This window comes from Anoplophora glabripennis, unplaced genomic scaffold, assembly GCF_000390285.2.
Source record: "Anoplophora glabripennis isolate ALB-LARVAE unplaced genomic scaffold, Agla_2.0 scaffold236, whole genome shotgun sequence".
Classification (NCBI taxonomy): domain Eukaryota; kingdom Metazoa; phylum Arthropoda; class Insecta; order Coleoptera; family Cerambycidae; genus Anoplophora; species Anoplophora glabripennis.
Window position 1 is genome coordinate 620,912 of NW_019416367.1, and position 27,428 is coordinate 648,339.

The 27,428-nt window shown below is 32.4% G+C and overlaps 3 protein-coding genes across 5 annotated transcripts in view; 1 reads left to right on the plus strand and 2 right to left on the minus strand.

Annotated features, from left to right (window-relative positions):
* The window catches only part of LOC108905928 (serine/threonine-protein kinase GL21140), a 37,466-nt gene extending 15,699 nt beyond the window's left edge, over nt 1–21,767 (minus strand). The window contains exons 1-2 of one of the 2 annotated variants that reach the window (XM_018709002.1): nt 21,150–21,767; nt 261–485 (exon numbers count right to left, since the gene is read on the minus strand). In XM_018709002.1, the coding sequence (XP_018564518.1) occupies nt 261–485; nt 21,150–21,482 (558 nt within the window). In that variant the 5' untranslated portion in view covers nt 21,483–21,767. Of the gene's footprint in view, nt 1–260; nt 486–20,066; nt 20,136–21,149 lie in introns of those variants that run through there. The other variant, XM_023454282.1, reaches the window with a different exon arrangement.
* Nucleotides 21,768–21,885: 118 nt separating this feature from the next.
* On the plus strand, nt 21,886–24,848 carry LOC108905930 (U3 small nucleolar ribonucleoprotein protein IMP3). 2 transcript variants are annotated; one of them, XM_018709004.1, is made up of 4 exons: nt 21,886–22,081; nt 22,133–22,240; nt 22,294–22,573; nt 24,752–24,848. In XM_018709004.1, exons 1-4 carry the CDS (start codon nt 21,945–21,947, stop codon nt 24,770–24,772), a joined length of 546 nt encoding a protein of 181 aa, XP_018564520.1. In that variant the 5' UTR covers nt 21,886–21,944; the 3' UTR covers nt 24,773–24,848. The 2 variants fall into 2 exon arrangements, with proteins under 2 accessions (XP_018564520.1, XP_018564521.1); XM_018709005.1 differs by having other exon boundaries at nt 22,369–22,573.
* LOC108905929 (NADPH:adrenodoxin oxidoreductase, mitochondrial) lies at nt 24,812–27,230 on the minus strand. The gene is made up of 4 exons (XM_018709003.2): nt 26,946–27,230; nt 26,730–26,886; nt 26,462–26,677; nt 24,812–26,399 (listed from the first exon to the last, which is right to left on the minus strand). The coding sequence occupies exons 1-4, from the start codon at nt 27,131–27,133 to the stop codon at nt 25,563–25,565; spliced, it is 1,398 nt and encodes a 465-aa protein (XP_018564519.1). The 5' UTR covers nt 27,134–27,230; the 3' UTR covers nt 24,812–25,562.
* Between the last annotated feature and the right edge of the window lie 198 nt (nt 27,231–27,428).

The window sequence follows — 27,428 nt, forward strand, 5'->3', positions numbered from 1 at the left end:
TGGGTTAAACAGATCAAAATGTTAAGATGAGCTTTTGAACTATCTTTCATTTCTCTGCCCAGGAAATACGATAAACCACCCAACAAAAGATAAGGGCAAGATAATGTTGAAAAACGTTATCTAAAATTACTTTATCCTTATAAATCATAAAAAGGATATTTACATTGGTGACTAGAATAATCTTTGAAAAGTTATTAAACCGACTCATTTCTTGAATTTGTGAAATGACAATGGACAAACGACGACAGCGGCCTCCTTACCTTCCTGGGCTTAATCCCATGCCTAATAATAGTTACTATTCGAGGCCGAACACAGTCTGGGGGTATCACCTTGGGCGAGCTCACGGTGTGGACAGTGAATTTCGTGTTGGACAGCCTCTTGGACTTCAGGGTATCGGTCTTGGTGTATTCGATCTTCTTGAAAAGCTCCCCTTTCCCGCTCACCACGTACTCCTTCCCATCCTCCAAGTCGTCTATCGTGCACACCTGGAAATATAACTTTCCAATGAATACCAAAAAATAAATCAGTTTTGAACAGAGCGCACACAAATACGTTAAGGATATTTTTGTTTAAATTATTATCATCTAAAAAAAATTAACAATGTTAGAATATTGAAAAATAACTTTAAATTTTCGGCCAGGAGCGCGATTGGTGATTCAAACGAAGAATTCACACTTTTAACTTCCCACCATTTTCAGAAAATAAAACAGATTAATCATAACCTCACAATTTGTTTGGATTTATATTATTTTCATGGATTTAAGAAAGATAAGACATATACAGGGTCGGAAAGTCCCCATGGTTCATCGGCCGTTACGTGAGAGTGATAAAGAAAGTCATACAAATTCGTGTGATAGAGAAAGATGGCTATAATGAAGGCGTCTAATAGTCACCGCCCATTTCGCTCTTCCAAAAATAAGAAGTGGATCTTATTTGTGGAAGGGCGAAATGGGCGGTGACTATTAGACAGCTTCATTATAGCCATCTTTCTCTATCGCACGGATTTCTATGACTTTCTTTATCGCTCTCACGTAACGGCCGATGAACCATGGGGACTTTCCCACCCTGTAGGTATAAGTCTTTCCGATATCAATCGAAGAACCAAGAGGTTGACAGTATGTACCGCATGTACTGTACATGTATGTACAGATTCGGCCGCTGACGCAGCAACTCGGTATTGAAATATTTGAAAAACTTGTTCCCATATTTATTTAGCCATACCATGTCGACATGTCTGGTCGAACTAAACGTGGGGGTGCTAGAAATGTATACGCCCATTTGAAGCATGCGAGCGCAGGCAAACAAAATACAAACACAGCTGCATTGGGCTACTGGGCAATAAATCTCAGCTGTTGACAAGTGGTTGGTAAATTGCCCAGCAGTGCAGTGCAGCAATGCGGAATTTGGTGTGATTCAGGTAATTTTAATTTATTATAGACACCTCCTATTAATCATTGATATTACAATTGCGAAACGGAAAAATAATATTAATACATCATGGCATTTTGGAGGACTTTTGAAAGGGAACAAAACGAAATTTACCATCAACATATTAAAATTGTTTGAGGACATAAATAATTAAAATATGTTGTTGGCCAAATTGTTATATACAAATTATTGTAATTTTTTACCTTTAGCATAAAACTTTTTTTTGGGACGCCTATGAGTCATTAAATTTTATTACCAGGCGTTTTTTTACATGTTCAATTGACTTCGGAAGGACTATACTACTGTGCATGCTGTAAATTTCTCACTCTTCTCACCACATTTTTACAGTATCTTGTTCATGAAAAGCTTAGTGTCCTAACTAGATTAAAATTATTAACGGTACACCTCAGTTTTTGACAGTTTGGTAGTTTTAATTTTTTATTAGGTATGTTGTCCCAGGGACAAGCAATAAAGTGATTTTTATTTTTTTTTCTCCAAAAAGGAAGCAAGATACAAAAAAATCAAGAGACAAGAAAGTATTTTTAGTTGCTTAATGCGAAAAAAAATTATAAAAGTTTTAAAAAAGTCAGTGGCGCACATTTTCTTTGTCAAAAATATTGGTTAAGGACGCCATTGGACTTAATAATTTTAATCTAGTTAGGGCTAAATTAGCCCCTTACTACCATAAATAACACTGCCTAATTTCAACAAAATCGGCTAAAGGATTACTAAGATTTTTACGAAAAAACGATTTTTAAAAAAGTTTGACGCCCTGTATCTTGAAAACGAAGCATGAAACGACCTATGTTTATATAACTTTTCGTCTTAAAATAATTCAAAGAATCACCCCTTGAAGCTTGGCCGCTTACTTAAATAACACCCTGTATAATAGAGAGTCTGGGACGTAGTCCATGTGTTCGCATCAGTGTAGACCCGACCAAATGTAACGTAGTGTTCATTAAGTTATATTATGAATTATAATGGGCCTCGTGGTCAAGGCAAGTAATAATAACGAAAATGTTTAATTTGAGTAAATAGCGAAATAACAACTAGAAATGGAAGTATCGATTGTCGGATCCGGTCAAATCGCATGATGGAGGAACCGGGTGGGCGGCTAATTTTTCTTTCTAATTCGTTTTTAAAAGGTCGGGAGGTTACTGACATTTCCATTTATAGCCTCGAATAGATGTAGTTAAGCAATCTGAATGGTAATTTGGAGGAAATGTCAGATCCAAGTTTCCATAGTTAATTATGGCTATTTTTAACTCTGTAATTGAAAAAAATAATAATGATAGTCGTTACCAGAAGCTAGAATAACACAAAAAGACATTTGAGTCAAATTTATCATTGCCAAGTAATATTATCATTGATCGTGTAAGATATTTAATAATATTATATAGTTGTACAGGGTGTGCCAATGGGCGTCTTTTCTCAGATTTGGAGAGTATAATTTCCATAAAAATGCAAATTCGAAGACGGCTATGACTTTTTAGATGCTAAATTTTAAAAAATTGTATAAATTTTTTTATTCGAAATTTAACAACACGTTCTGTATCCTTCAAAAGGGGCCAAATTAAATTTATACTGTTTACAAAATTAAAAACTCCGTAATCCAAAAAAAAATAAATATAAAAAATACTTGTGAGATACCTAATAAATATCGAAAAACAAAATTTTTATTACTATTATAAAATAACAACTATTCTTATTCTTTCAATGCCCTTATTTTAAATAGGTACTATGGTCATACCGAATTTAGTAAATATCCACTTAATAAATAGACTGCCAAAATAAATATTTACTTTTGAAATTACTGTAAGCACTATTAAAAACTATTATTAGGTCGCACAAGTTGTTTGCTTGCTTATAAAAGATAAAAGAAACTTATAACGAAAAACCAATGTTTTGATTTAATAGTAGATATTGTCTGAAGTCATTTATTTGGCACAGTTTTCGTTTTTTTTTTCTTCTATTGTGTATTTTGCTACCTCTGAAACAATTTAAAAAATTAATCATCATGAATCAAACATGTAATCAACATGCCAAATAAAGATTCCAAAAATTATAAAAATTACATTTATAGCATACCTTGTGCTTGTGAATTCAATAAACATTATGTTAGACAAGCACGAAGATTATATTGAAAAATGAGAATTTGAGTAAACAAAAATTTGCTCTTGAAATTAAAAGTAGATATCATCTATTTGATGAACTTGGAATTTTTAAGAAACAAAAACATTTTTTTACTGTCAAATAATTTAAGAATATCACTAAATATACAGGGTGTTAAACTTTTGTAAAAAAATTATATTTCATAAATACCTTAAACACCCTTTACCCAATTTTGTTGTAATTTGGCAGTTATTTGTAGTGTTAAGGGGCTAATTTAACCCTAACTTGATTAGATTTGTTAAGTCCAGTGGCGTCCCGAGCGATACCTTAACGAATATTTTTAATAATGTTTCTTGTGTGGTCCAAGGATATGCAACTAAGTGGATTATATTTTTTTTTTCTCCAAAAATTAATCAAGGTACGAAAAACATTCAAGAGACAAAGTTGTATTTTTAGTTGCTTAATCCAAAAAATATATATAAAAATTACAAAAAAGTCAGTGGTGTACATTTTTTTGTCAAAAATGGGTGTCTCAAAATTCACGCAAAATTTGATGTTGCGCCATTTCTGCGGTAAAATGTTGCCAACGAAATAAAAAAGACAGCGTGACAGCTGACTGTTCAGGATTATTAAAAATGGAGCGCTACACGAAAGAACAACGCGTTTTCATTGTTGAGCAATATTTTAAAAATAATGAAGCAAGCTACAATTAGAAATTCGCAATGGAACAACATGTGGATGCTAATTTTTCGAACAAAATCATCTTCAGAAATGAGGCCTATTTTTATCTCGTATCTCGTATCTTCGTAAATTGACAAAATTGTCGCATTTGGGATTCAAAAAACCACGAGTGGTTGTTACGAAACACAACATGTAATCCTTGCAGATGTAAATGTTTTAAAACTTGAAAGGCATGATGATTACAAGTCATCGACGGCAGTAAAATCTTACGTAGAAGTAGAAATTCAAAACAAAATTGTGATATTAAATCAAATTGTAAAGTAGATGTACACATTGTAAAAAATGAATGAGTAAAATACCGATGTTATTACTGATATGCCTTTTAACAAAAATCATGCAATAAAAGCGTGAAGTGAAATAACAACTTTTATTGTACAGGCCTGAAAGCCTAAACTATACACTGGAAATCAAGTAAAAAACTGTCACTTTTGACAAGATCGTAGATAAAGATTTTTTTATGCAATTTTGAGAGAATTATAATTTATAAATATGCAGGTTTTAGTCTATAGTATTTGTTGAAAATATTTTAACTCCATCTATTTTTACTGTTACTTATTTATGTTTATGACCTGAATTATACATCGGGACACCCCGTACGCATACTGTACATTTTTGCATATTCCCATAGGATTGTAATGATATCGTTTCCAGCCTCCTTAAAAATATAACAAGTTTAATTAATTAACGCATATTTCAAATCGAAATATTTGATTGTACAACTTGTTTACATTGCTTGCATACCGAAGATGAAGGGCATACCAATAAATAAAAACACATTGGGAATGTAAAGATCGCGGCTGATCGTGCATGGATCAATAATTATATCAGTTACAAGGTTATTATAAATATCAAATTAATCACGAAGATGCCAATATATATTATATTCTTATGATAATTATGACAACGTATTTATTTATCTCTAGATGTGACTTCACGAGGAACCTCTGTCGCATTAGGTCTAATCTAGACTTGAAAAATTATATAGGTCCGTTACATCAACGTTTTCATTAGTCCTTCCACGAGAAATACAGAACAATCGGAGGTGGGGATGCCCAGGAGTTGGTAGAATGTTTTTTTCACACTCTGCATTTTGTATGGGTGCGTTTTCCAGGTAGCTTAAAAAAAATTCTTGCCTGCAAAGATATAAGCTCTTTCCTATTTTTTTTTTTTGTAAATACACTGCTCAAAATAATTAGAGGAACACTTATTTAAATCTCAATAACTTTTTTATTTGTAATACTATACATATAAATCTAATAATGCATATCTTAAAGACTAACATTTTGTTCGAATAAATTTACGAAAATAAAACAAATTTACATAATCACTCTTGAGACAACAGCGCCAATTAAAAAAAAACTACAAGAAATAAAGAGAAGAGTCTGTGATCCTGTCTGTATAACATAAAGGTCCTGGTGAGATTTGATTCACTAATATCGTGTATGTCTTCCATTAGCACGAATTACTGCTTGACACCTCCGTGGTAAGCTTCAGATGAACCTACGAATGTCTTTTTGTGGTATATTCTCCCATTTTTCGATTAGGGCATTTGTTAACTGTTGAATAGTCTGAGGTGGGTCTGGGCGCCTCCGAACACGCCTATCTAACAAATCCCAAAGATGTTCGATGGGGTTTAGATCAGGACTTAGCGGAGGCCAATCCATAGATTGAATCCCGTGATGTTGAAGGTAGTTCATGGTGATAATCGCAGTATGTGGCCTTGCGTTATCTTGCATAAACAGAAAATTTGGACCTATACCATAAGCGGCTGGTATAACATGATATTCTAGAATGAGATCAATGTACCGTTCAGCGGTTTGAGTCCCTGGAACTATGATAAGATCGGTTCTTTCATCAAGACTAATTCCGCCCCAAACCATCACTGACCCACCACCAAATCTGTCGGCTTCTTGTATGGTAGCTGAAGAATGGCGTTCATGTGGACGTCGGTATACACGTACTCGAGCATCACAACGACTTAAACGAAATCGTGACTCATATGTGAAGAGTACTGGTATCCAATATCCATGCCACATGCTCACGTGCAAAATGTAAACGAGACCTTATATGATACGGAGTTAAAATAGGTTTTCGCACGGGTCTTCTTGGTCTACAGTTTGCTTCTCTCAGTCTATTCCTAACTGTCTGATCGGAAATTTCCAACCCATGAGTGGTTCTGAGCCTACTTTGAAGGTCTTTTGCTGTGGATGTACGAGAACGCAAGGAGGATAGGACTAAAAACCTGTCCTGAATTCGGTTTGTTTTCCTCTTAGGACCTTGTCCAATGCGTCTTTTATATCCTCCGGTTTCTAAGTAACGATTCCACACGCGATGGATGACAGAAGGGCTTACGTTAAAATCTCTTGCAACCTGTCGAATACTGGTGCCATACTCTATACTAGCAACAACACGAACGACTTCAACTTCACTTAGATGCCTCATTTTTTACAATTTATGCTGAACTGTCAACATTGTTTACTATTCCAAGGCACAGCATATTTCTAAATTGAAATTTTGATTGTATGTTTCACTTTATTTCTTGTAGTTTTTTTGAATTGGTACTATTGTCTCAAGAATGATTATGTAAATTTGTTTTATTTTCGTAAATTTATTCGAACAAAATGTTAGTCTTTAAGATATGCATTATTAGATTTATATAGTATTACAAATAAAAAAGTTATTGAGATTTAAATAAGTGTTCCTCTAATTATTTTGAGCAGTGTATCTCTAGAGTAAATATTTAAGTATGATTTTTTTTAATTATGTAGTAGCCGCCATAACCACCAGCAAATAAGGAACATTATATTTACGATTTTAGAAAAAAAATTCTAATAATGTTTGCTTGTTTGTAATACATAATGGCAATCTATACACGGAGATTTTTGGTTTAAGGGGGGCGTTTGTATTACACAATTTTTTGGCCAGCATTTTAGTTAGAAAATCTAAGCAAGTTTGAAACAATATCTCTTCACTGTACCAGTTATAATTTTTCTTCTTTTTTTTAGGACATCTTTCCTTTCCTGAATTTTACATGCCTGTTGAACATACAGAAAATCGCGTACTATAAACTATAAACATAATCACACCCTGCAGAATGCTTTTGGGAAACTGTTAACACATGCATTAGTTACAATTATTGAGTATCTTTACAAATTTGCTGGACAAAACAAAATAGGTACATTTACTGATGTTTACATGTTCTCCATAATCTTCCAATCCGAAAAATTAAAGGAAGTTGCTTTAGTTTAGCGTTACACTTCGTCGCAAAAGGGTGATTTCTTGTCTTTAAAACGCCGATCTTAAGAAAAATTGGCGATATTTAAATTAACTAATCGAGAAAAGAAGAAAAGTTCGCGAGTTTTCGAGTGATACAGGGTGTCCCGTATAAGAACCGATACAGGGCAGGTGCATGTAGGGAGGTCCAAAATATTGTTAATTTAAACAAACTTACCTATATACAAAGTTGCACCCCTGAGGAGTTATTAACACCCAAAGTGGGGCCCCAAATTTCGAAAAAAATATCTCTGCAACACTTTACCGCAGAAGAACCAAATTTGGTACATGATTTAGGTTTATTACTGGTCTTCTTTGACTACGATTTAAAATTAATTGAAGCACCACAAGATGTTCATTGGGGATGAATCACCCCTAAAATTGTACCGAACTTTTTTTTCATTGACCGAATTGAAAATAATATTAATTCACAGCAGAATTTAATTTAAAAATTTTTTTTACTCTTGTTAAATTTTAAATACTTTATGGTTTTCAAGAAAACCCGTATTAACTGAAACAAGATTTTAACAGTGTTTATTAGAAAATAATCGAAAAGTCAGTAGTATATTTAATCAAAATATTTAGTCAAAATTCCTATAAGTATTTATTAAGTAATATTTTTAATTTATGCATATAAAATAACGCCATTTTCTTCTATATCGACAACTTTTAAGCAGTAATTAAACTTATATGAAGCGTGAACAAAATTACAAAGATTTCAGAAACTATTAAATAAAACTGACAAGTTATATGGACAAAGTAGTGCAAAATACAGTGCTTAACAACATCCCGCTTGAAAAAAAGTACATTATAAAACAAATTACACGTTATTTAAAGAAATGTTATAGATTTTTTTTTCAATTGGACTGCAAAGAACAAGTTTCAGCTGACGTTTAAATTCTAACAAAACCAAAGTGAACAGGACTATCGCTTTCAGTTATCCAATAGTTTGCAAGATCCTTGTGCAGTAAGCAGTGATAACTAAATTTAGTTCAATAAGAATTTGAAAAACAGAAATATTAAAATATAAATATAAATAACTATTCCTAATGACAGTCAACAATCAGGCTTACAACACATGTGGTACAGATAAACGCCATAAAATTTGTGTTAGGAGTAGCAACTTTGCCTTTCGGTGATATTACATCTAGAGGCACAATGAAAAGATTACATGAAATTTTGAAAAAAAATCATGTTTCCCTGTTATTTCCAGATCTACGAAATTCCCTGTTAACTTCCGGTTTTCCAGATTTGTATAAGCCCTGTATGTTACTGTTAACGTAACACGAAGCTAAAAAATGAAATCTACCATTTAAAACGCTGTAACGTTTCGACTAATGCTTAAACTTAATACTTTAAATGTCCCTATTTGGGCACTCCGGGGGATGACCCTGTTTTAAAGAGAGGCTCTTCGAAAATATCAGCGCTGCCTTGGAAACCCGTTCCTTGAGCTTTCTTTTGAACACCGCCGACTATGACTAACGAAATCGCTACTCGCGGCCTTGAAAGTAAGCGCGAGATCAAAGTAAATCATCCGGTTGGGTATTAATATTCTATTTACGATTAAAACGACCGTTGGCGATACCAACAAAACGGCGATTTAATAAATTTTTATCCATCGAAAACTTTATTGAGTACACCTATGTGAACTGGGGCATAAACAGCAATCAAAATCGGTTAAAACGAAATCAGTTCAGCGTAACAGAACTAGGTGATTGACGACATACTGCGGTTAAGTTCAACAGATAGAAGACAAACTTTCCACGTATGTATTTATATTATGAGGGCGTTCTTTTCGGTGGGACGTCAATGAAAACAAAACGGCAACAGGTTTAGAGGGAATTTATTCTAGTTTCGTTTATGCAGAGGGATTAAAATCATGGGACACATTGGAATTGTTGAAAATGTCGCAAATAATTGGAGACATAACAGAAGTTCAAAGCTTATCTAATAAATCTCCATTACAATAAGATGAAGTTCCAATTGAACATACGTAGCAAAACATTGCTGCTAAAATCGATTCTCTCTAAACAGGCGTTGTAATTTTCTTTTTATGTTTTCTAAATTTCAATTGCCCATAAATGCGGCACTAAAGAATTTCAGCTCCCACTTCTGTTTTTATTTTAATTAGCACAGCAAATCAGTTAAAAAAAGACAAGTAATAACATTTTTATTTTGAAACGAGGGGAACTTTGAGTAATACTAAGTAAAATTATTTCAGTATTAAAACCGAGATTAAAACAATTATTTAATAGAACTTGAGTAATTAATTGTAAAAATAAGTATTTTAGTGTATAAATTATGTCCAGATTTCGGTCAAAATTGAATCAAATCGTGGCATTTGGTTGGTCAATACCCAATGAGTAAAATAGTCAATATTTCTGTGTAAACCAGCCTTAAAAAGGGTGAAACGTTAAAAAGTAATCGATTTAAGTACGCAGTACCCGTTTTTAGAACTGTTTAGTCTCTCGATTTAAAGATAAGCAAACCACAGGGTATCATTTACGGTTAGTTATGAGGCATGTTGCGAAATCGAATTTACAGCAATTTGCACGTGGCATTAAGCGTTAACCACAGCTTTAACAATAATATTAACGTCTTACGTATACATTGTATGTGAAAATTAATTTTTGAAGCACCATTAAAGAAATGATCCCTTAAATATCTCGAATTATACTATAAAATCTTGAAAAGATAGTCGCATATTATAAAATATAAGAAACAGCAGATATTCCTGGATTTTCCGCAAATATAATCGGATATACTCCTTAAACGATTAGTGTTGCTTTTGCTTGTCAACTATTATTAACGATAAAAAAATTAATCAATTTTTAAGAAGTGATAAAGTAGGTATTAGTATTTCCTTTGTATTACTACAGGAAACTTCTGGTCAGATCAGGAAATAGTGTGTAAACAAATTATTCTACTCTATAATAATTCTGAAACTTTTTTTAATTTTGAAGGCAGATAATCCAAAAAACTAAAGCGAAATAGCATTATCAGTTTTACAGGCAAACAGAACAGATATTGAAATTAAATTATTTTCTTTAGCAAATTTTAAAACACGTTTCACAATAATTTAAACCACAGAACCTTTCAATTTTATGAGTTTTCATGAAACTAAAATAAAAACGCCACGGGTACTATAAGAAAGTAATTACAATTAGAAAAAAAAACTTTAATCGCTCAAGAAATAATCATGTTAGCGTTATATACGAGGGGGAAACCGCAGGTGTAATTTACTGTAGAAGTTTTGAGTAATACCATTGTATAAGTAAATATAGTATTATATTTGTTATGGCCGAATAGTTGATCAAATTTTAGTTCTCGAATTCGTTACAAGGAGGAGCCATATGTATGTAAACTTGATATTTAATCGTTCACGTTCAATTTTACACTTTCGATACTGCGCCATCTTATGTTCAATAGTTAAATGATCCATTACACAGATATTTGGAAATACACTTTTCTTGAGATGAAATGACAGGGTAACGGAATAAATTCATATCACGTGACATGAAAATTAGTAAAATACCAGCTACCGGCAAATACGACAAAAAGCTTCAGTTAATGCGGTTTGAGGTTTGAGTTTTTATCTAGGGTTTGGGAAATTATTTAAATAAGATAACATTAGTTAAATCAATATGTGTGTAATTTAAGCAAGATATTTATTTTAAATTCATTAATTTCAGTATAGCAATAACAGGGCCGGCTGCAAAATAAATTGCAGCCGCTTCATAAATACATAAAAAACAATTATGAACGAATATGATATCAACGAGTGATATAAAAAACAATTGAATGTTGCGTTTTAAAGATATAAACAAAATTAAATTCCTCTACTTTTTCTGATTACAGGAATATATACATATGTCATATGTTTGCTTAGACACATTGCATAATATTTTGTAAATGAAAAGTAAGAGATTTTTTTTTTAATTTTAATTTTAATTTTTACACGTAACCCGTTCATTAAATTTTGACAGCTATCTGTGTTCAATTTAGTCTTGAAATACTTTCAAGAGTTGGACGAGCTTCCCCCACCACTACGCCGCCGGCCGCCGGACAGTTTACTTAGCGAGTAACTTCTCTTTAAAGGGCTCGTGAGTCGTTAATTTTCCACATTTTTCAATGCAATTCATGGGAAATCGTAGTTTACGTCGTAAACTTTATTTTGCGAAAAATTCAAGTTTTAATATTTATAAACAATTGCGCTACGATTTAAAAAAAAATTCGTATCTTGGCTCATGTTGGTCGTAGACTTTTTTTATTTTAAAACTGTATTTTTTTGCCAGCTATCCATTGCATCTATTTTCTGTGAGATAGCATAAATAGCAACAATGGTATTCAAATTGTTTATAAGCGAAAAACGCAAGGTTGTTTAATGCACAATTTGAGAATGTTAATGTCAAAAAAACGGTGATATTTTTTAATAGGTCGCTTAATTGCATCTTTAAGATTACAATGACGCTTTCAGAATCAAGTTTGATTGAAAATTAACGCCTGTACAGAGGCTTAAAGTTCATAACTTTTGGAGCCTCCGCTATAAACAAATAGAATTGTGCGAAAACTATTGCACCTATAGCGCCCACTTTTGGCATACTTTTAAAGTATGCCAAAACCTTCAACTTGTCATAGGTTATATAAAATTTTAACAACAAATGCGATAGTTATAAACAAATTAAAAAATGGGCACTTTTCTTGTTTTTTTGCAATAACTTTTTTGTTTATTAACCGATTTTAATTTAACGAGTCTCATTTTGTAGATAATTTTACTCCCTATAAGCTGTATGGGAGTCAATTTTCGCTAAAATTGATGCTTTTCCCTGCAAAGTGAAAAAACTGTTTTCCTCACTTATTTGTTTAAATAAAAAAGTTAGCTAATAAAAGTTTTTGACCCACGAGACGAGAGATGTCTTGTATTATGTTCCTTTAGACAATTTTACAATAATCTCGCGGATAAGACTTTTTTCGAGTTTCTCTTTTATTTTCGCTAATTTTTCTGGTGTAGTAGATCTGCCGCCGTGTATAGTGTATACATACAATATGATGCCCATCGAGATCCGTATTTTAAACGGAGCGAATATACCCCCCGGCGACGACACATGTGACCCTTTTATAGAATGATACATTAATTCCCCAACCATCTGGAATGGTCAATTACAAAATTTTTTGGTAGACCTAATATTTTTTATTTCAATAAATATAAATATAAATAAATTTGTCAAAATTACATTTTTTTATTTTTTCGCATATACCTCTTATATTTCCAGAACTAATTTAGATAGAGACATCATCATGCATTCATTTAAGAACATTAAAAGAAAACTTACAGCGATAAAATTAGTCAAGTCTTTATATACTAGATACTAGACAATGCCAAGACCTACCTACGTCAATTTCTAGTACTACTTTTTTTTTTGGAATGACGAAAACTTGAAATTAGTAGGTATAAAATTATTAGATATAAGTATATACATTCTTGATAATATTTTTGACATACCGACGTTACTCTGGCAGCTTTTTACAAACCTACGAAAATCATTTTCACCGACACATTGGCTTTTTATTGATAATTAGTAATCACAATGCCGAGCCGTAAGAAATAGGACCCCGATCATGGACCACGAAAATGTTCTCCGGTTTATTCTAAGTTATTCAAGGTGTAAACTCTAATTTTTACCTTTCCTCTATGCTTATCGGTGAAAATAATTCATAAATTAAAATGCAAACTTCTATGAAATTGTGATTAATTTTAAAAATCATTTAAGTTTAAATTTTTTTATTAAACTGCTCAATTTTGATAATGAAATTTGTAAAAATTTTGAAGAATCTTTGAAGTTGAAAATTTTGTATTAAACTTTTAAATAAAATATTTAACTTTCAAAGTGTTCCTACCTATGGTATAATGATATTAGGACACCCTGTATATGTATATTTATTTACTCGCCACAATTTTCTATCCATTTTTTAATTCGTTCTTCACCATCATATTTTTCCGATGGAAATCGATGTAATATTACATTGGGAAATTTTGCTTCAGATTTCCCACATTATAATATTGACATATATTTCCTGCCATTATTAATTTATTTTAAATACCTATGTATACAGTACACAGAACACCGATTCAGCACCAGTTTTTTATGCATTATATAGTGGCAATTTTTTATTCCAGTCTTACCTAGAGCCATCTACAAACGAATTACTATACCCCTTGTATAATAACAGTATAGTAGAGACCGCCTAGACCTACAGTTAGTTCTTTAGCACAAATTTCAGAAATATGAATAAAGAGACAGCCGATAGATGTCCACACTATCTTTCGTATCATTTTACTGGTTAACAAAATTTATATGGGGATTATATTACTATATTTACTTATACAATGGTAATACTGAGTAATATTTTAGTTAAATTATCTACGTCAGATGTACGATACGCGCATGTGTCATCCTCCCCCTTGCCCAGGTCACTATTATTTGAGTAGTAATTAATTATTATGTAAGTATTTTATTGCATATACTGGGTGTCCCAAAATTAATGCAAAAAAATTTGGTCAAAAATTCACAAATTTAGTGGACCCGCATTCTTTATTTTTGCCAAGGGCCCCCCTTTTCGGAGTTACAGCCCCCTAAAATCCGCCCCTAAGAATAGTCTTTTTTATATCTCAGAACGAGAATCAGTAGATTTGCTACACATGAATTTCATTACATGTGAAATTTGATAGTGCTACGATTTTTGGCGGGGAACCCCCTTAAGATTCATTTTCGTGGTCCCCCTTGTCTTTGGAGCCAAAAAAATTTGGTCGTATAATTGGTACTTCACTTTAAGGGTTGATTTGCAGATTCAAAATAAAACAAAAAATTTATATAAACATGGGTCCGCAAATCCACCCTATGGGAGGTAGACGCGTTTGAAGATGACTTTAAATAAATGGGTTTTTGCCAATAACTTATAACTGCTTTGAAGGAGAGGGATAAGTTTTGGGTGATAAATTACTACTAAAGTGCAAAGAATTATTTGGTAGTACAATAATATACAGAAATTAACTGAACCATTTTTTTTTTTGATAAAAATGTGGACCCCAGTTTGCACGCCATGGATCAACTAATACCGAGACTAATACCCTCAAATAATCATGTTTCTTGTTCATGTTTATATGAAATTTTTGTCTTATTTTGAGTCGACAAATCTATGCTCAAAGTTGAAATATCACTATTTCCGAACACCCAGTATAGTACAATACGATCACCGTTAAAATTAATAATCAAGTGTCCTCAGTCAGAACTGCTTGAAAACAGATACGGAAATAAAGAATAAATATGATTTTTATCATTAACTTTTCTAAAAAAAACTGATAAGCCGCATTTGAGTTTTTTCATATATTTTTTTAATTAGAGATAAATTATTATTTAGTTAAAATCAAGGTTGAAACATCAGTTCCTTGTGAGAGAAATTTTTATCCATTTTCATAAAAAAATTTTATGACAAGAATTTTGAAAATAGTTAAATTATCTATTTTATTTAAAATTTGGCTTTAACATTTTGAATCAATTCCGCGGTCAAATAGGCAATAATAAGGCTAAAGTGCGAAAAATAAAAATATTCTCTATAAAAAAAGGTAAAAACTTGCTATATTACTGAATGTAGATACTAGACTACCGTCTTTCACACAAGTGATTAAGTAATGTTGCAAATTAGTTAAATTTGCTAGTAATAACCTGTTGAAGCATTAATCCTGTGTATGCTGCATTTTTCTCCTCTTTTTTTTTGGAAAACATAAAATTCCCTGTCGTAGCACGAGTCCCGAATGGATTTTCGAATTTTTACCTGTTCCAAATCCCGTCAAAAGTACGAGATCCTGGACAAGAGATCACAGACGACCTACGACTAGGGTTGCCAGTCCTCGGGCTCCGGGTTAACATGTCATTTCTCCGGGTTTCCTGGAAAAATCGTGATTTCTTCCCCATATTTCCTGATCCCGTCGGTTTTTTTTTCTTTTCTTTTTAGACATCAATTATTTTCCGCTCCAGGTGTGTCACAAAGTAGAGAAGTAGATATTTCCTGGGTATATTTTTTCAGATCTCGATTTCTTCGAAAACACAATTTGACTCTCAAATCAGATTTGCATCAATTTCCCCGGGTCTATCATGAACTAGATCTGGTAACCCTACCTACGACGCAAATCGGAAGTCGCACGGTGGGAAAACAAAATTTCACGGATGTTTCGAAATTTTCCGGAAAATCTTCTAGGAAGCCCAGATTGCCGCCAAGCACCATCAGGCGTAGCAGACGATGTTCTAGTTTTTCCGATGTCAATTGAAGAACCTATAATTTCAAGGTATGTACCAGGCTCGGTCGCTAAGCAGCAACTCGGCATTGAAATATTTGAAAAACTTGTTCCCATATTTATTTAGCCATACCCGTATATAGGTCTGGTCGAACTAAACGTGCAGGTCTCGATGCAGGTGGTAGAAATGTATACGACCAGTTGAAGAATGCGAGCGCGGCCAAAGGAAAACGAGCACAGTTGTATTGGGCTTCCGGGCAATAAATCACAGCAGGCGACAAGTGGTTCATAAATTGCCCAGCAGTGCAGTGCAGTTGTGTGGAATTTGGTGTGAATCAGGTAATTTTAATTTATTATAGGCACCTTCTATCAATCATTCATATTACAATTGCGAAAGGGAGAAATAAGAGGGATATTTTGTATATTATCACAACATGGCATTTTGGAGACCTTTTGAAACGGAACAAAACAAAATTTACCACCAATATAATAAAATTGTTTGAACACATAAATAATTAAAATATGTTGTTGGCCAAATGAACATATAATAAAAATTTTCTACACATTATATACAAATTATTATAATTTTTTACCTTTAGCAGAAAATTTTTTAGGGACGCCTATGAAACTCATTAAATTTTATTAATTATTATCAGACGTTTTTTTGCATATTCAACTGACTTCGGAAGGGGACTATAACAGAGAGCACGCTACAGATCACTGAGTCATCGTCGACAGCACAAAGGCTCGAAAATTTTCACCTCACTTCTGGATTTTTGAAAAATAAAATCTGATGTTAATACGCACGGGTCTGACATTTCAACATAAATGTGTTATAATAAAAAAAGTAAAGCGAATTCTGTTGACTTCTTCATTATCACCAAGAACCTCGCCAAAAACGTAATTGAGGGTAGAAAAATACTATTAACATATCCTCAAGCTCGATTCACGAAAAAAATTCAACAAACAAATTAAATATTTGATATAGCCGCTTCTAAATAGATTAAAATTAGAATTCTAAAGTAAAATTGATCCATATGAACTGTTTGACGTAGAATCGAGTGTTGATACTAGTTTTCAACGGATCAAATTTTTATGAAGTTGTAAAGCATACTTATATATTTTTTATTAGACATATAAATGTCATAATTATTTAAACAAATATGGGAAATACTGATTTGTATACAGCAATATATTTTTTTCTGTTTAATATGCCGATGCCGCCAAAAATTTATCTTTTTCAAATAGAAGTTTTGTTGTCACAGAGATTTACAGTAATTGAATACCTACATCACGAAACTGAAAAGAAATACGTTCCTTCACTTTTGGCGGCTGATAAAAATAAATTATTACCAGTGATTTATGTAAAAAATATAAAAATGTATTTCCTATATTCGTGGAAACACTAGGTACTAGGGCAGGGGTCGGCAAGTAATTTTAGGTGGGGTCCGGACACTTTTGAAAATTTTTAACGAGGTCCAAAAAAAAATTCATATTATTTTTTATTTTAATTTGGACTCAAATTTAATCTGCTTACTAACCATTAAGAACTCACACATTTGTAAAATACTAGAAAAAATTATAAGATTGGCACTTAAACGTAAAAAACATTTTTTAAATAATTTATTTGAGTAATTTATACTTTCAAAAAATTTTTGGCGGTCCAGTATTTTACCTTCCGCGGTCCGGACCTGGACCGCGGTCCGCCAGTTGCCGACCCTTGTACTAGGGGATATTATACTAATGAAAAACATAAAAAATGTATCTTTCTAGACAATACCTGCGGTTCCCAATTGAAAAATTATGTTTATTTCATAGTTTCGTAACCAGGAAATTTACTAAAAGATCAAAAATGCTATCATTAATCGATTCTGCACCGAAAAATCTACATATACCTACATACAGAGCAGTTATTACTTTAATTTTCATTTATTTAGAGGCAGAGGTGACGGAAAATATTTCCAAAATCAATATGACCCTAAAACAAATTAAGATATCAAATATTTAATTTAATAAATGAATTTATATTGAAAATCGAACTCAAAAACGTATCATCCATTTTCACTCATTGTCAGTGTCGTATTTCATACAATCAGTTCCGTGTATTTAAAAAAAATCGTTATAATTGAAAAATTAGACACGCGTGGCCTGGTTATCGTACAAAAATAGAATACAGGGTTTCTAACGCTTAGGTTCCCGCAGTTGTATTGGCATTTTCTGCTAAATTCAAAGACAAAATGCAGTTTTAATTACTAACTATTGAAGTATCACATATATACGAAAATATACAACAGCCTGGGTCCAGCTAAAAACATTTAACATTTCTTAGCAAACAATCAAAACCCAGACGAGTTCATGCATTATGAATTAGTCATTTCCTAAATCCCAGCATCGGAACCCTCAAGGACCTGACTTAACCGATTAAAATTACTGCAATAATATAAATGAGGACAGCGGGAATCTCCGCGAGACGTACTTGTAACTTGTAACAGTGTCGGTGAGTCATCGAAATGCAACTGTACCTCAACCCACCATTGCGATATTTTCCGTCACGCATAAGTGAACTTTACAATCGGTCATTATTGATAAAGCCAACGTCATTATTTAAATATGTACAAAACTTGAACATATAAACTACATCAAATTTCGTATCTGAAAATAAAGAAAACGTATCTTTATGAAAGATTTCATAAACAGTTGCGGATAATTGATTATTTTTTATTTAGTTCTAGCAGCGCAAAACGGTTCATATTTCGAAACGAGATTTGCAAAAAAGGACGCCTATTTTCTTCATTTTTATGCTACACCCCAAAGTAAAGCTGCTACAGGTACTTTGCAGGCTATATATTTTTTAATTTAATAAATGATGATGAATTCCAAAATTTTTTGAGGATAACACCAATTTGGAATTTTAACTGAAAATATTGGTACATTTATGATTATGCCCATACAAAATAACAAAATTTAGAATTGCAAGTCTAAATTCGACCGTGTTTATGAAGAAACCTGTCCACATCAGGCAAATGCTTGTGTTTGAAACTTTTGTTTCCCATCCTCGATCCTATATCCTAGATGGGATTACACAAATATGTGCAAACAATTTCTACACATGTTTTTGTTAGGCATAACAAATAAAAACCCTTGTACCGCGAAACAATGAATGTATTTGACTTGACCTTGATATTGACATTCAAGACATTAAAAGTCACTCATTCAGAAACCAAGACCTCTTCTAGCATTAAGCATTCACTAGAATTACTTGCATTGTTACGTTCCATGCATCGTTAATGGTCAACGGGCAATCTTATATACCTACTAAATCTGACTTTGATATGAACAAATTTCTTAATTTCACTTTAAAGACGTGATTCGTTATGTTTTACAAAATACCGATGAAATATGAATGACATAGGTAGATATATACCCCTTTTAAGAATTAGCGAAATCCCCTCATTTCAACTCTAATTAATAAAACTAACTTCACGCATAATACTCGTATGACTCATAACAATAACGGCAAGTCGACAACTTTGGCCACAGAATAAATTACAGCTGCAAAGTAAATACTACTGCCTATATAAAACGAATATAATATGAATACATACAATACTTAGATGCACCTTTCTGAAATGTGCTGAAACTGTTTTGCATATTCGTAAAGGCAAGACGCAGATCAAAGATAATATTAGTAAATTATGCTTTTTTTATAACACATGCATTTGACGTGCTGTGGAGGCGCCCCAATTTATTTCTATTTAGTAGGTACGGCAATAAACGTAACATTCACGGAAAAGATTAGATTGAAATAAATATATTAAAGTACCTATATCAAATTAAAAGGTAATATTTACTGTAGCCTTTAATTATCATGTAATCAATCAAATATTAACAAAATTAATCGTACTTTCGCAATAAAATCTCTCACAGGGTGTTAGTAACACTTCAACTTGTCAATGAATCGAATGAAAATGACCTCCTTTTTGAGACAGGTTATTGAAGTCTAAAAAAATATATCTCTGCATATCTTTTGAACAAATGAAGATATTCAGGTAAAATATTGTACAATACACAATACATAATTAAAATAGCATTCAACGTAATAAGTTTTCGCTCAAACCTGTGGTGTAGATATGACACCCCACTGGAGAAAGAATATATTGCTACTTTTAAAATGTAAATTTTATTTTGAAGGAAAATAACCTGCTTGCGTAGTTCTTACCCGAGTTTTGCTGTTTTGGTACCAATTTTCATTTTTTAAACATGATACGCTTAAATAAATAGAATTTAAATGATCCAAAATGTCAAAATTCACTTTTTAGTACATCATATTATCTTTTCTTCTCTTACAGATTCTCGTATTCTAACGAATTTGCTGATATCCACTGAGTTAGAGAACTTTAACACACTATCTCGGAAACAAGAACTTCAACGAATGTATTTATAATAAAATATTCATAAATTTGAACAGGAAAATCGTAAAAATTAAGATTTTTGACAAAGTTACACCCTGTATAGGCAATAATATTACACGGAAGAACGAGCATTAAAGTTTGTGTAATTAAATGTTAAAAGCTTGTAATTTTCACTTTCACACGTAACATGCCAGGTGCATGAGTTATATAATTAGTAGGTACTGTTTAATTAAACATATATCTCGGTTGTAAACACAAAGGTAACCAACAATTAAATACAACTAAGTAAGTCCTTGCATGTGACATTTTTCCAATATTTATTGCGTTTCTCATATATTTTAAAACTATGTACAAATATTTCTTTTCAGCTTTCACAGATACAAGAAAGCTGATATATTTACAACAATACTGAGTTTATCATTCAAGGAATTGTGATGATAACTTATATATTCTTTATCACTGTTGTGTTAAGAACAGGGAATGGCAAATTTTTTCATTATTCCTAGATTACTGGTATTTCTACATCCTTTAAATACTTTCATAGTCAGAACTTATAAACTTCAAGATTTCTAAAGTTCTCTTAGTACACCAATTTTTTTAAGTTTCAAAAAGCTGCTTACTGATTCATTCTATATTTATTTTATTGAACATCATTTCAAAAATTGTTAACCTTTTTATCAAGTAATAAAATAATAAATCATTACTAAAAATCATAAAAAAAAAATACTGAATTTTTTAAATCTCCGTTACATTTTATAAATTTTACAATAGAAAAAGGTACGTTTGTGTCACATCACATGCATTTAGAATATTAAGCTGACGGTAACAATTAAGGTTGGTTAAAAAAATCAATAAGGGGTGTAAGTGGATTATAATAATTATTCTCTTACCTTTCTTCCATCCATGGTATAGATATTCCTGACACCACTGGGCAAAGTAACATTTTTAACTAGTATATTAGTTAATTCTGATGTTAAACTATCGAATGACCTGTATCGTTCTGGTGCCACTGGTATAACAATCCCATTAAAAAACTTATTTCCATTATGGTAAAATCTGATCCTCTTCGCTTTTTGTGTTCTTGATGATGAAGATGGTCTGTTACTTTTGCTACCTAAACTTAAATCCTCGAGACCACTATCAATAATCTCACTATCAGACATGAAACTGTTAAAACTATTGGAGGAAACACTCCTAGACCCGTTTAAGTTATTTTTCGACATTTTCCTTACTTCGTCAATAGTACTTTTTTCAGACTATCATTCTGTTACGTTAACTTACTTTTTTCCAGGATTTTTATGTAGGTACCGCCTATTACTCACACAGCTGTCAGGATTACACTTTAAATGGGTCAAAAATCAGGAAAAAATCATTTCAACTTCACTTACAATCAGAAGAGATAAAGCACACTCGCAGAGCGACAACACAGTTACCGAAAAAAAAAGTTAAATTGTTTAAAAATAACTGTTTATTACTAGAAAAAAGGTAATAACCTCTTTTCAGCTAGAGGGAGGGATATAAAATTTGTTACATAGTCATACCAACGTTACAAATACGAACAAAAAATGTACACTAAATCAATTTCATTGTTAGTGTTTTTCATATTTTTATATTGTCCGCCCTGCTACTATATCGAAAAGCAGCAGAAATTTGTATTTATACACGTGAGTTTAATTTGAATAAAAATGGTTAGAAAATTAAAATATCATGAACAGAAGTTGTTAAAGAAAGTTGATTTCATTTCTTGGGAGGTAGATAATAACTTACATGAAATAAAAATCCTGAAAAAATACCATATTCAAAGAAGAGAAGACTACACAAAGTGAGGTTAGTAATTTAAAATTTTTTGTTTTTCTATTAATTTTGTTTTTAGGTATAACAAACTGGCCCGAAATATTAGGGAATTAGCTAGGAAAATAAAAGAAATAGATCCTAAACACCCCTTTCGTACAGAGAGTAGTGCACAATTGTTAGAAAAATTGTAAGCAAAATTGTTTGGTTTAAGCTTTCGCGATAAAATAAACATTGTTTTAGATATTTAATGGGATTGATTCCAACGAGGTGGGACCTTAGTCTAGCAGAGAAAGTTACAGCATCATGTTTTTGTAGGAGGAGGTTAGCCGTTGTTATGGTTAGAAATAAAATGTCCGAAACGATTAAAGGAGCAACAAAGCTTATAGAACAAGGCCATGTAAGGATTGGCCCTGAACTAGTTAAGGATCCTGCTTTATTAGTAACCAGAACTTTAGAAGATTTTGTTACTTGGGTAGATAGTTCAAAGATTAAGCAACATGTTCTAGAATATAATGGAATGGTAAGATATAATCAATTTAATTATTAGTGTTAACTACGATAATGATTGGATAATGTAGAGTTTTAAATTCAATTAGAATAGAGTTCAGGGGCACGTGGCTCGCTACAGAACCGGACATAGTTTATACGTTCACAGAAAATGTGCCATAGCACAGTAATATTAAAACTAAACAGTAACACTAAATATTAAGAAAACACTAACAACTATATACAGTGGAGTTAAATTATATCCCAAAGGATAGTGCAATTATGTGGTCCTAAACGGATGATGTAATAAACGAACTGAGAGCCAACAAATTTATGTTTTACTTGGTATAATGGGGTGTGTGCCACCTTTCAAATGAAATAACATGACAAAAAACTTGCCCTGAATTGTTCTCCTTTTGTATAAATCATTATTTAATTGCGAATTATAAAAAAATTTAAGACCAATACGAATTTGACGGGCAGCTGAGGATGCGTAGAAAAATGCCTTAATTGTGCCGTCTTAATAGGAAGTTCAACTAAAATGTCATACCACTGTCTAGTACAGGGGTTGGCAAGTAATTTTAGGTGGGATCTGGATACTTTTAAAAATTTTTAACGAGGTCCACAAAAAAAAACTCATTTACTAATTTTTTATTTTAATTTGCACACAAATTTAATCTACCTACTAACCATTAAGACCTCAAATCAGTCGCACAATTGTAAAATACTTGAAAAAATTATAAAGGTGACACTCTTTATTATTATCTATAGAAAAATATTTTTTAAATAATTTATTTGATTACTTAATTTATACTTTTAAAAAATTTTTGGGCTCCATTATTTTACCTTCCGCGGTCTGAATCTGGACCACTGTCCACCAGTTGCCAACTGCTGGGCTAGTATGTCACAAGTTAATAACAATTGTGTAAGGTTCGAGTTAAAATTTTTAGTCAGATAAAAATGTATGAGTTTTTAGTGAAATCGCATTAACTTTCTTGTAGATTTATACTCAGTGACAAACATGCAAACACCCCATTGTTATAAAATTAAGAAACATGAGATACCTACTTTACTTTTTAAATCATGAAAATTTTCATTATTTTTGACGTTCTCGTAAAAATGCTGAATATTCTCCAATTTTCTAGAAAATGTTTTTAGAAAAGGCGTTTTTCATTAATTTTCTATGAGTGGGGGACATATTCATTAGAGTTTGATCAACTTTGACATTATTTTATTAACATTTTGAACTACGTTTACAAATTTTTTTCAAGTTATTTGTGTTGAAAATGCCGATGTTATGGGCTGTTGTCCACGGAAGGTTTGGTTTTAGGCTTGTAAAATCGGAACGAATAGGAATTTCGTTTTGAAATTTTGGCAGCATATTCTTGAATAGTTATACTAATAATTTATGCAATAAAAAACTGATTTTCTTGAACCTCCTAATGTCGTTTCCCCCTCTAAAGTGCCCTATGTTTTACAACATTTACAAAAACAGTATTTGAAAAAAAGTAGGTATTGAAATGTGGGTTTCTATTTGGGTGTTGCGAAATTTGAAAATTCAGAAAAAAATTCCCTGTTTCCAAAGGGAACATTCGTGAATATCCTCAAAAGCACGTTGAGAATATTATATTATTATATTATACAAGCGTCCAATATAAATCAGGGTTCGTAGTTCAAAAGTAATAAGGAATTCCCTGACTTTTCCAGGTTTTCTCCGACTCTTCTCCAGGTCACTTGTAGTTCACTTTTACAATACTAATTGGTGTTTATGCATTAAACTTTTTCTCAACTGGACTCCATAATCTTTTTTATACCCAAAGAACCTCTTATAAAGGTTTCAAAACCACAAATAGTTTTCTCTTTCGACAACCCAGGGCCGGCTTTCGCAAAATTTCCAGTTGCAAACATCAAATTCCCTGACTCATGAATATTTTTAAAATTCCCTGACTATTCCCTGTTTTTCATGTAGAATAACAAATTCCCTGACTTTTCCCGGACCCTACGAACCCTGTAAATGCATTAAACAGATGATTGATGCCTAGGAATATCTAGGAAACACTGAAATGACAACCGAAAGAATGAAGGAACGAGTTGCAAGCCATGTGTCCTACACTCTAATGATAAATCATACAAAGGAGATGCTTAAATGAATCGTCTATAAGAAAATAGTAAGTAAACTTTGCCAAGTTTAGCATTTTTTTTTTTTTTTCAGAGGGACGATTTTACTTTATGAGTGGAATCAATAATTACCTGTATATTGTAAAGACATTAGATACTGCAAAATATTTAATAAAAATAACTTTTGTTTACATTGATTTATAAACATAACCTGCCTTGCACCTTAAAATCAAATATAAAATAATACAGAGTATAACTTTAAGTGAGGGTCAGTTTTTTAGGGGTAATAGTACGTGTTCCCTTTAATCAAATAAATAGTTGAGTTATAGTTTTTTAAAATGCACTTTAGTACTTGTACGCCACCACTGTAATCATGTATTACAAATACATGAATTGTAGGCAACCTACAATGCATGTTAAGGGAGATAGTGCTGGTAAACAGTGACGAAGTGAAGGGCGTCAGTTATTCCGCATTTGGAGACACAACATCTAACTGTGAATTTGAATGTTTTTCATCGCTGGAAGCCATCAATAGACTTTATTATGTGTTTTATTTGTCATTATTGATTACTACGCGAGTTTTTTACTTGATTACTTGTTAAAAACTGTTTGTGTGACGAACACCCACTCAACAAAAGTAGGCCAATGGTGTGAAATTATACATGCGATGCGACTAAAGTGTGCCGTTATTTGAGGTTACACTAGGTTTTCCAGTGGTTTTTTGGCGGAATCTGAAGAAATAAACATGTGTTTCTAATGGTCAAAGGAGGCCTCTGTATAAATATGAATCCCACTCAAAGTTACGCCCTGTATAAAGGAAATTTATCTTTAACAATACAACATGAAAACATAAGATAACATATGTTGTCTTAAATACATTTGTCATTTTATAAATACCAGAACAGTTAAGTAGCGGCAATTTGAAGCATTTTTTCAATACTGACTATCTTCTCTCTTGGTTTCCCAACTTTCCGACCCTCTTCTTCCTCGTACTTATCTATTTTCTGCCAGTCTTTCCACGTTACGACTTGTACATTGTTTTTGTGTAACAATTCCATAATTTCTTCATGTCCCCCTTTGTTTTCATTAATTAGTTTTTCAGCTTGTACATCGTGAAGTATCAAGTCCGCTACGCCAAACGCATTGCTCATAGTCGTAAGAATCACGCCCGTAGGACCCGTACCAAGCCATCCCGATACATATACCCCTGTCTCGATTTTGCCGTTTGTGTTTTTGACTACTCCACGATCGAAATTGAATGGTATGTCTTTATCTGCCTGAATTGATTTATAGCCTATGCTGGGTATAGCTAAATCACATTTTATCGTTTCTCTGTCCTTTGTTAATAGTGACTTTTTGTTTAAAATATCATCGCCTTCCAGCTTATTTATGCCGACAATCACTTCTTCAACTTTGGTTTTTCCTAGAATTTCCAAAGGCGATCGATGAAAAACTGGTTTGAAGGTGTTACCATCACATGCGGAATTCTTCTGTTCAGAGACAGATTTTATCATGAGCTCTGTGATTCGTTTTTTAGGTCTAGCTAATTTAGGAACGCAATCGGAAATACCTTCAAAGTCTTTTGGTTGCCATTCCGTCCTACAGTTTTCTAGTTTTAACATCTCCCGAAGCTCTTTTATCGTGAAAGCTGCTTGCAAAGGACCTCTTCGTCCTATCAGGTGAATAGTTTTAACTTTAGAACGAGATATAACTTCTAGTGCATGTTGCGTTATATCGGTTTTCTGAAATAGTGAAAAGACAAATATAAAAGGCCTAAAACTATGACAATAGTTTGATGACCTACCTTTAACTGATCGACTGGTGTTAATAAAACCCTAGCAACATCTATAGCAACATTTCCTTGCCCAAAAATCGCAGCCGTTTCTCCACTAAGGTCTATTTCTAGGTTAGAATCCCACGGAATTCCATTGTACCATCCCACAATTTTTCTCGCCTCAATAACATTTTTCTTATTCTCACCAGGAATGTCTAATTTCCTACCTTGTTCTGCACCATAAGTCTAAAGCAATGAAAGTAATAAGAATAAATTATTTCATGTTCAATTTACCTACAAGTAAAACTATGTGGTAAGCATTTTTTAAGTGAGCTAATGAGACATCACTGCCTAGATTTACATTTCCTAAAAATCTAACACATGGATTTTCCGCCGTTTTAGAAAATGTGTTGATAACATTTTTTACTTCTGGGTGATCTGGGGCGACGCCAAATCTAAAATACGTTTATTTTCCGTCAGTAAAACTTTTATATTGTACTTTGTTATTAGGTACCTTACTAAACCAAAAGGTACTGGTAGCCTTTCGTAAATATCTATTTCAGATTCAGACTGCTCCAATTTCTTTGCTAAATGTTGTGCTGCATAGAAACCTGCTGGACCACCGCCTACGATACAAATTTTTGGTTTTATTTTTTGGAATGACAAAAATCTTTTTAGAATAGAAACATTCCCTACTTTCATTTTTGTCGACAAATTGTAAATTAGGCGTAGATTCTCGATTAGATAGTCCTTCAGCTCTGATATGGCTCTGATTAGGATAAATTTAATTGTTTAATATGAGATAAAACATAACCTTACCACTTTGAAGTTTGAACTTTGATCATGATCATAAAGGGTTTTTTGGCGAGCCAAATCACATCAAACCCGGTTAGCTCGAGTTTGATTGTGTTAAGAGTTTGAGTTAACATTTGACAGAACTCGCAAACATTCTTTTGGTTTGGATCTAATCAATAATAAAATCGTAACCTATATTCTA

Bases quoted from the DNA above. Each gene is read 5' to 3' on its own strand.
- LOC108905929 (XM_018709003.2), bottom strand. From the start codon at position 27,133: ATGAAAGTAGGGAATGTTTCTATTCTAAAAAGATTTTTGTCATTCCAA. The intron at 26,887-26,945 runs GTACCTAATAAC...AACGTATTTTAG, and splicing joins GTACCTTTTGGTTTAGTAAG to ATTTGGCGTCGCCCCAGATC. The intron at 26,678-26,729 runs GTAGGTAAATTG...TCATTGCTTTAG, and splicing joins CTTACCACATAGTTTTACTT to ACTTATGGTGCAGAACAAGG.
- LOC108905930 (XM_018709004.1), top strand. From the start codon at position 21,945: ATGGTTAGAAAATTAAAATATCATGAACAGAAGTTGTTAAAGAAAGTT. The intron at 22,241-22,293 runs GTAAGCAAAATT...ACATTGTTTTAG, and splicing joins GCACAATTGTTAGAAAAATT to ATATTTAATGGGATTGATTC. The intron at 22,574-24,751 runs GTAAGATATAAT...TTTTTTTTTCAG, and splicing joins TTCTAGAATATAATGGAATG to AGGGACGATTTTACTTTATG.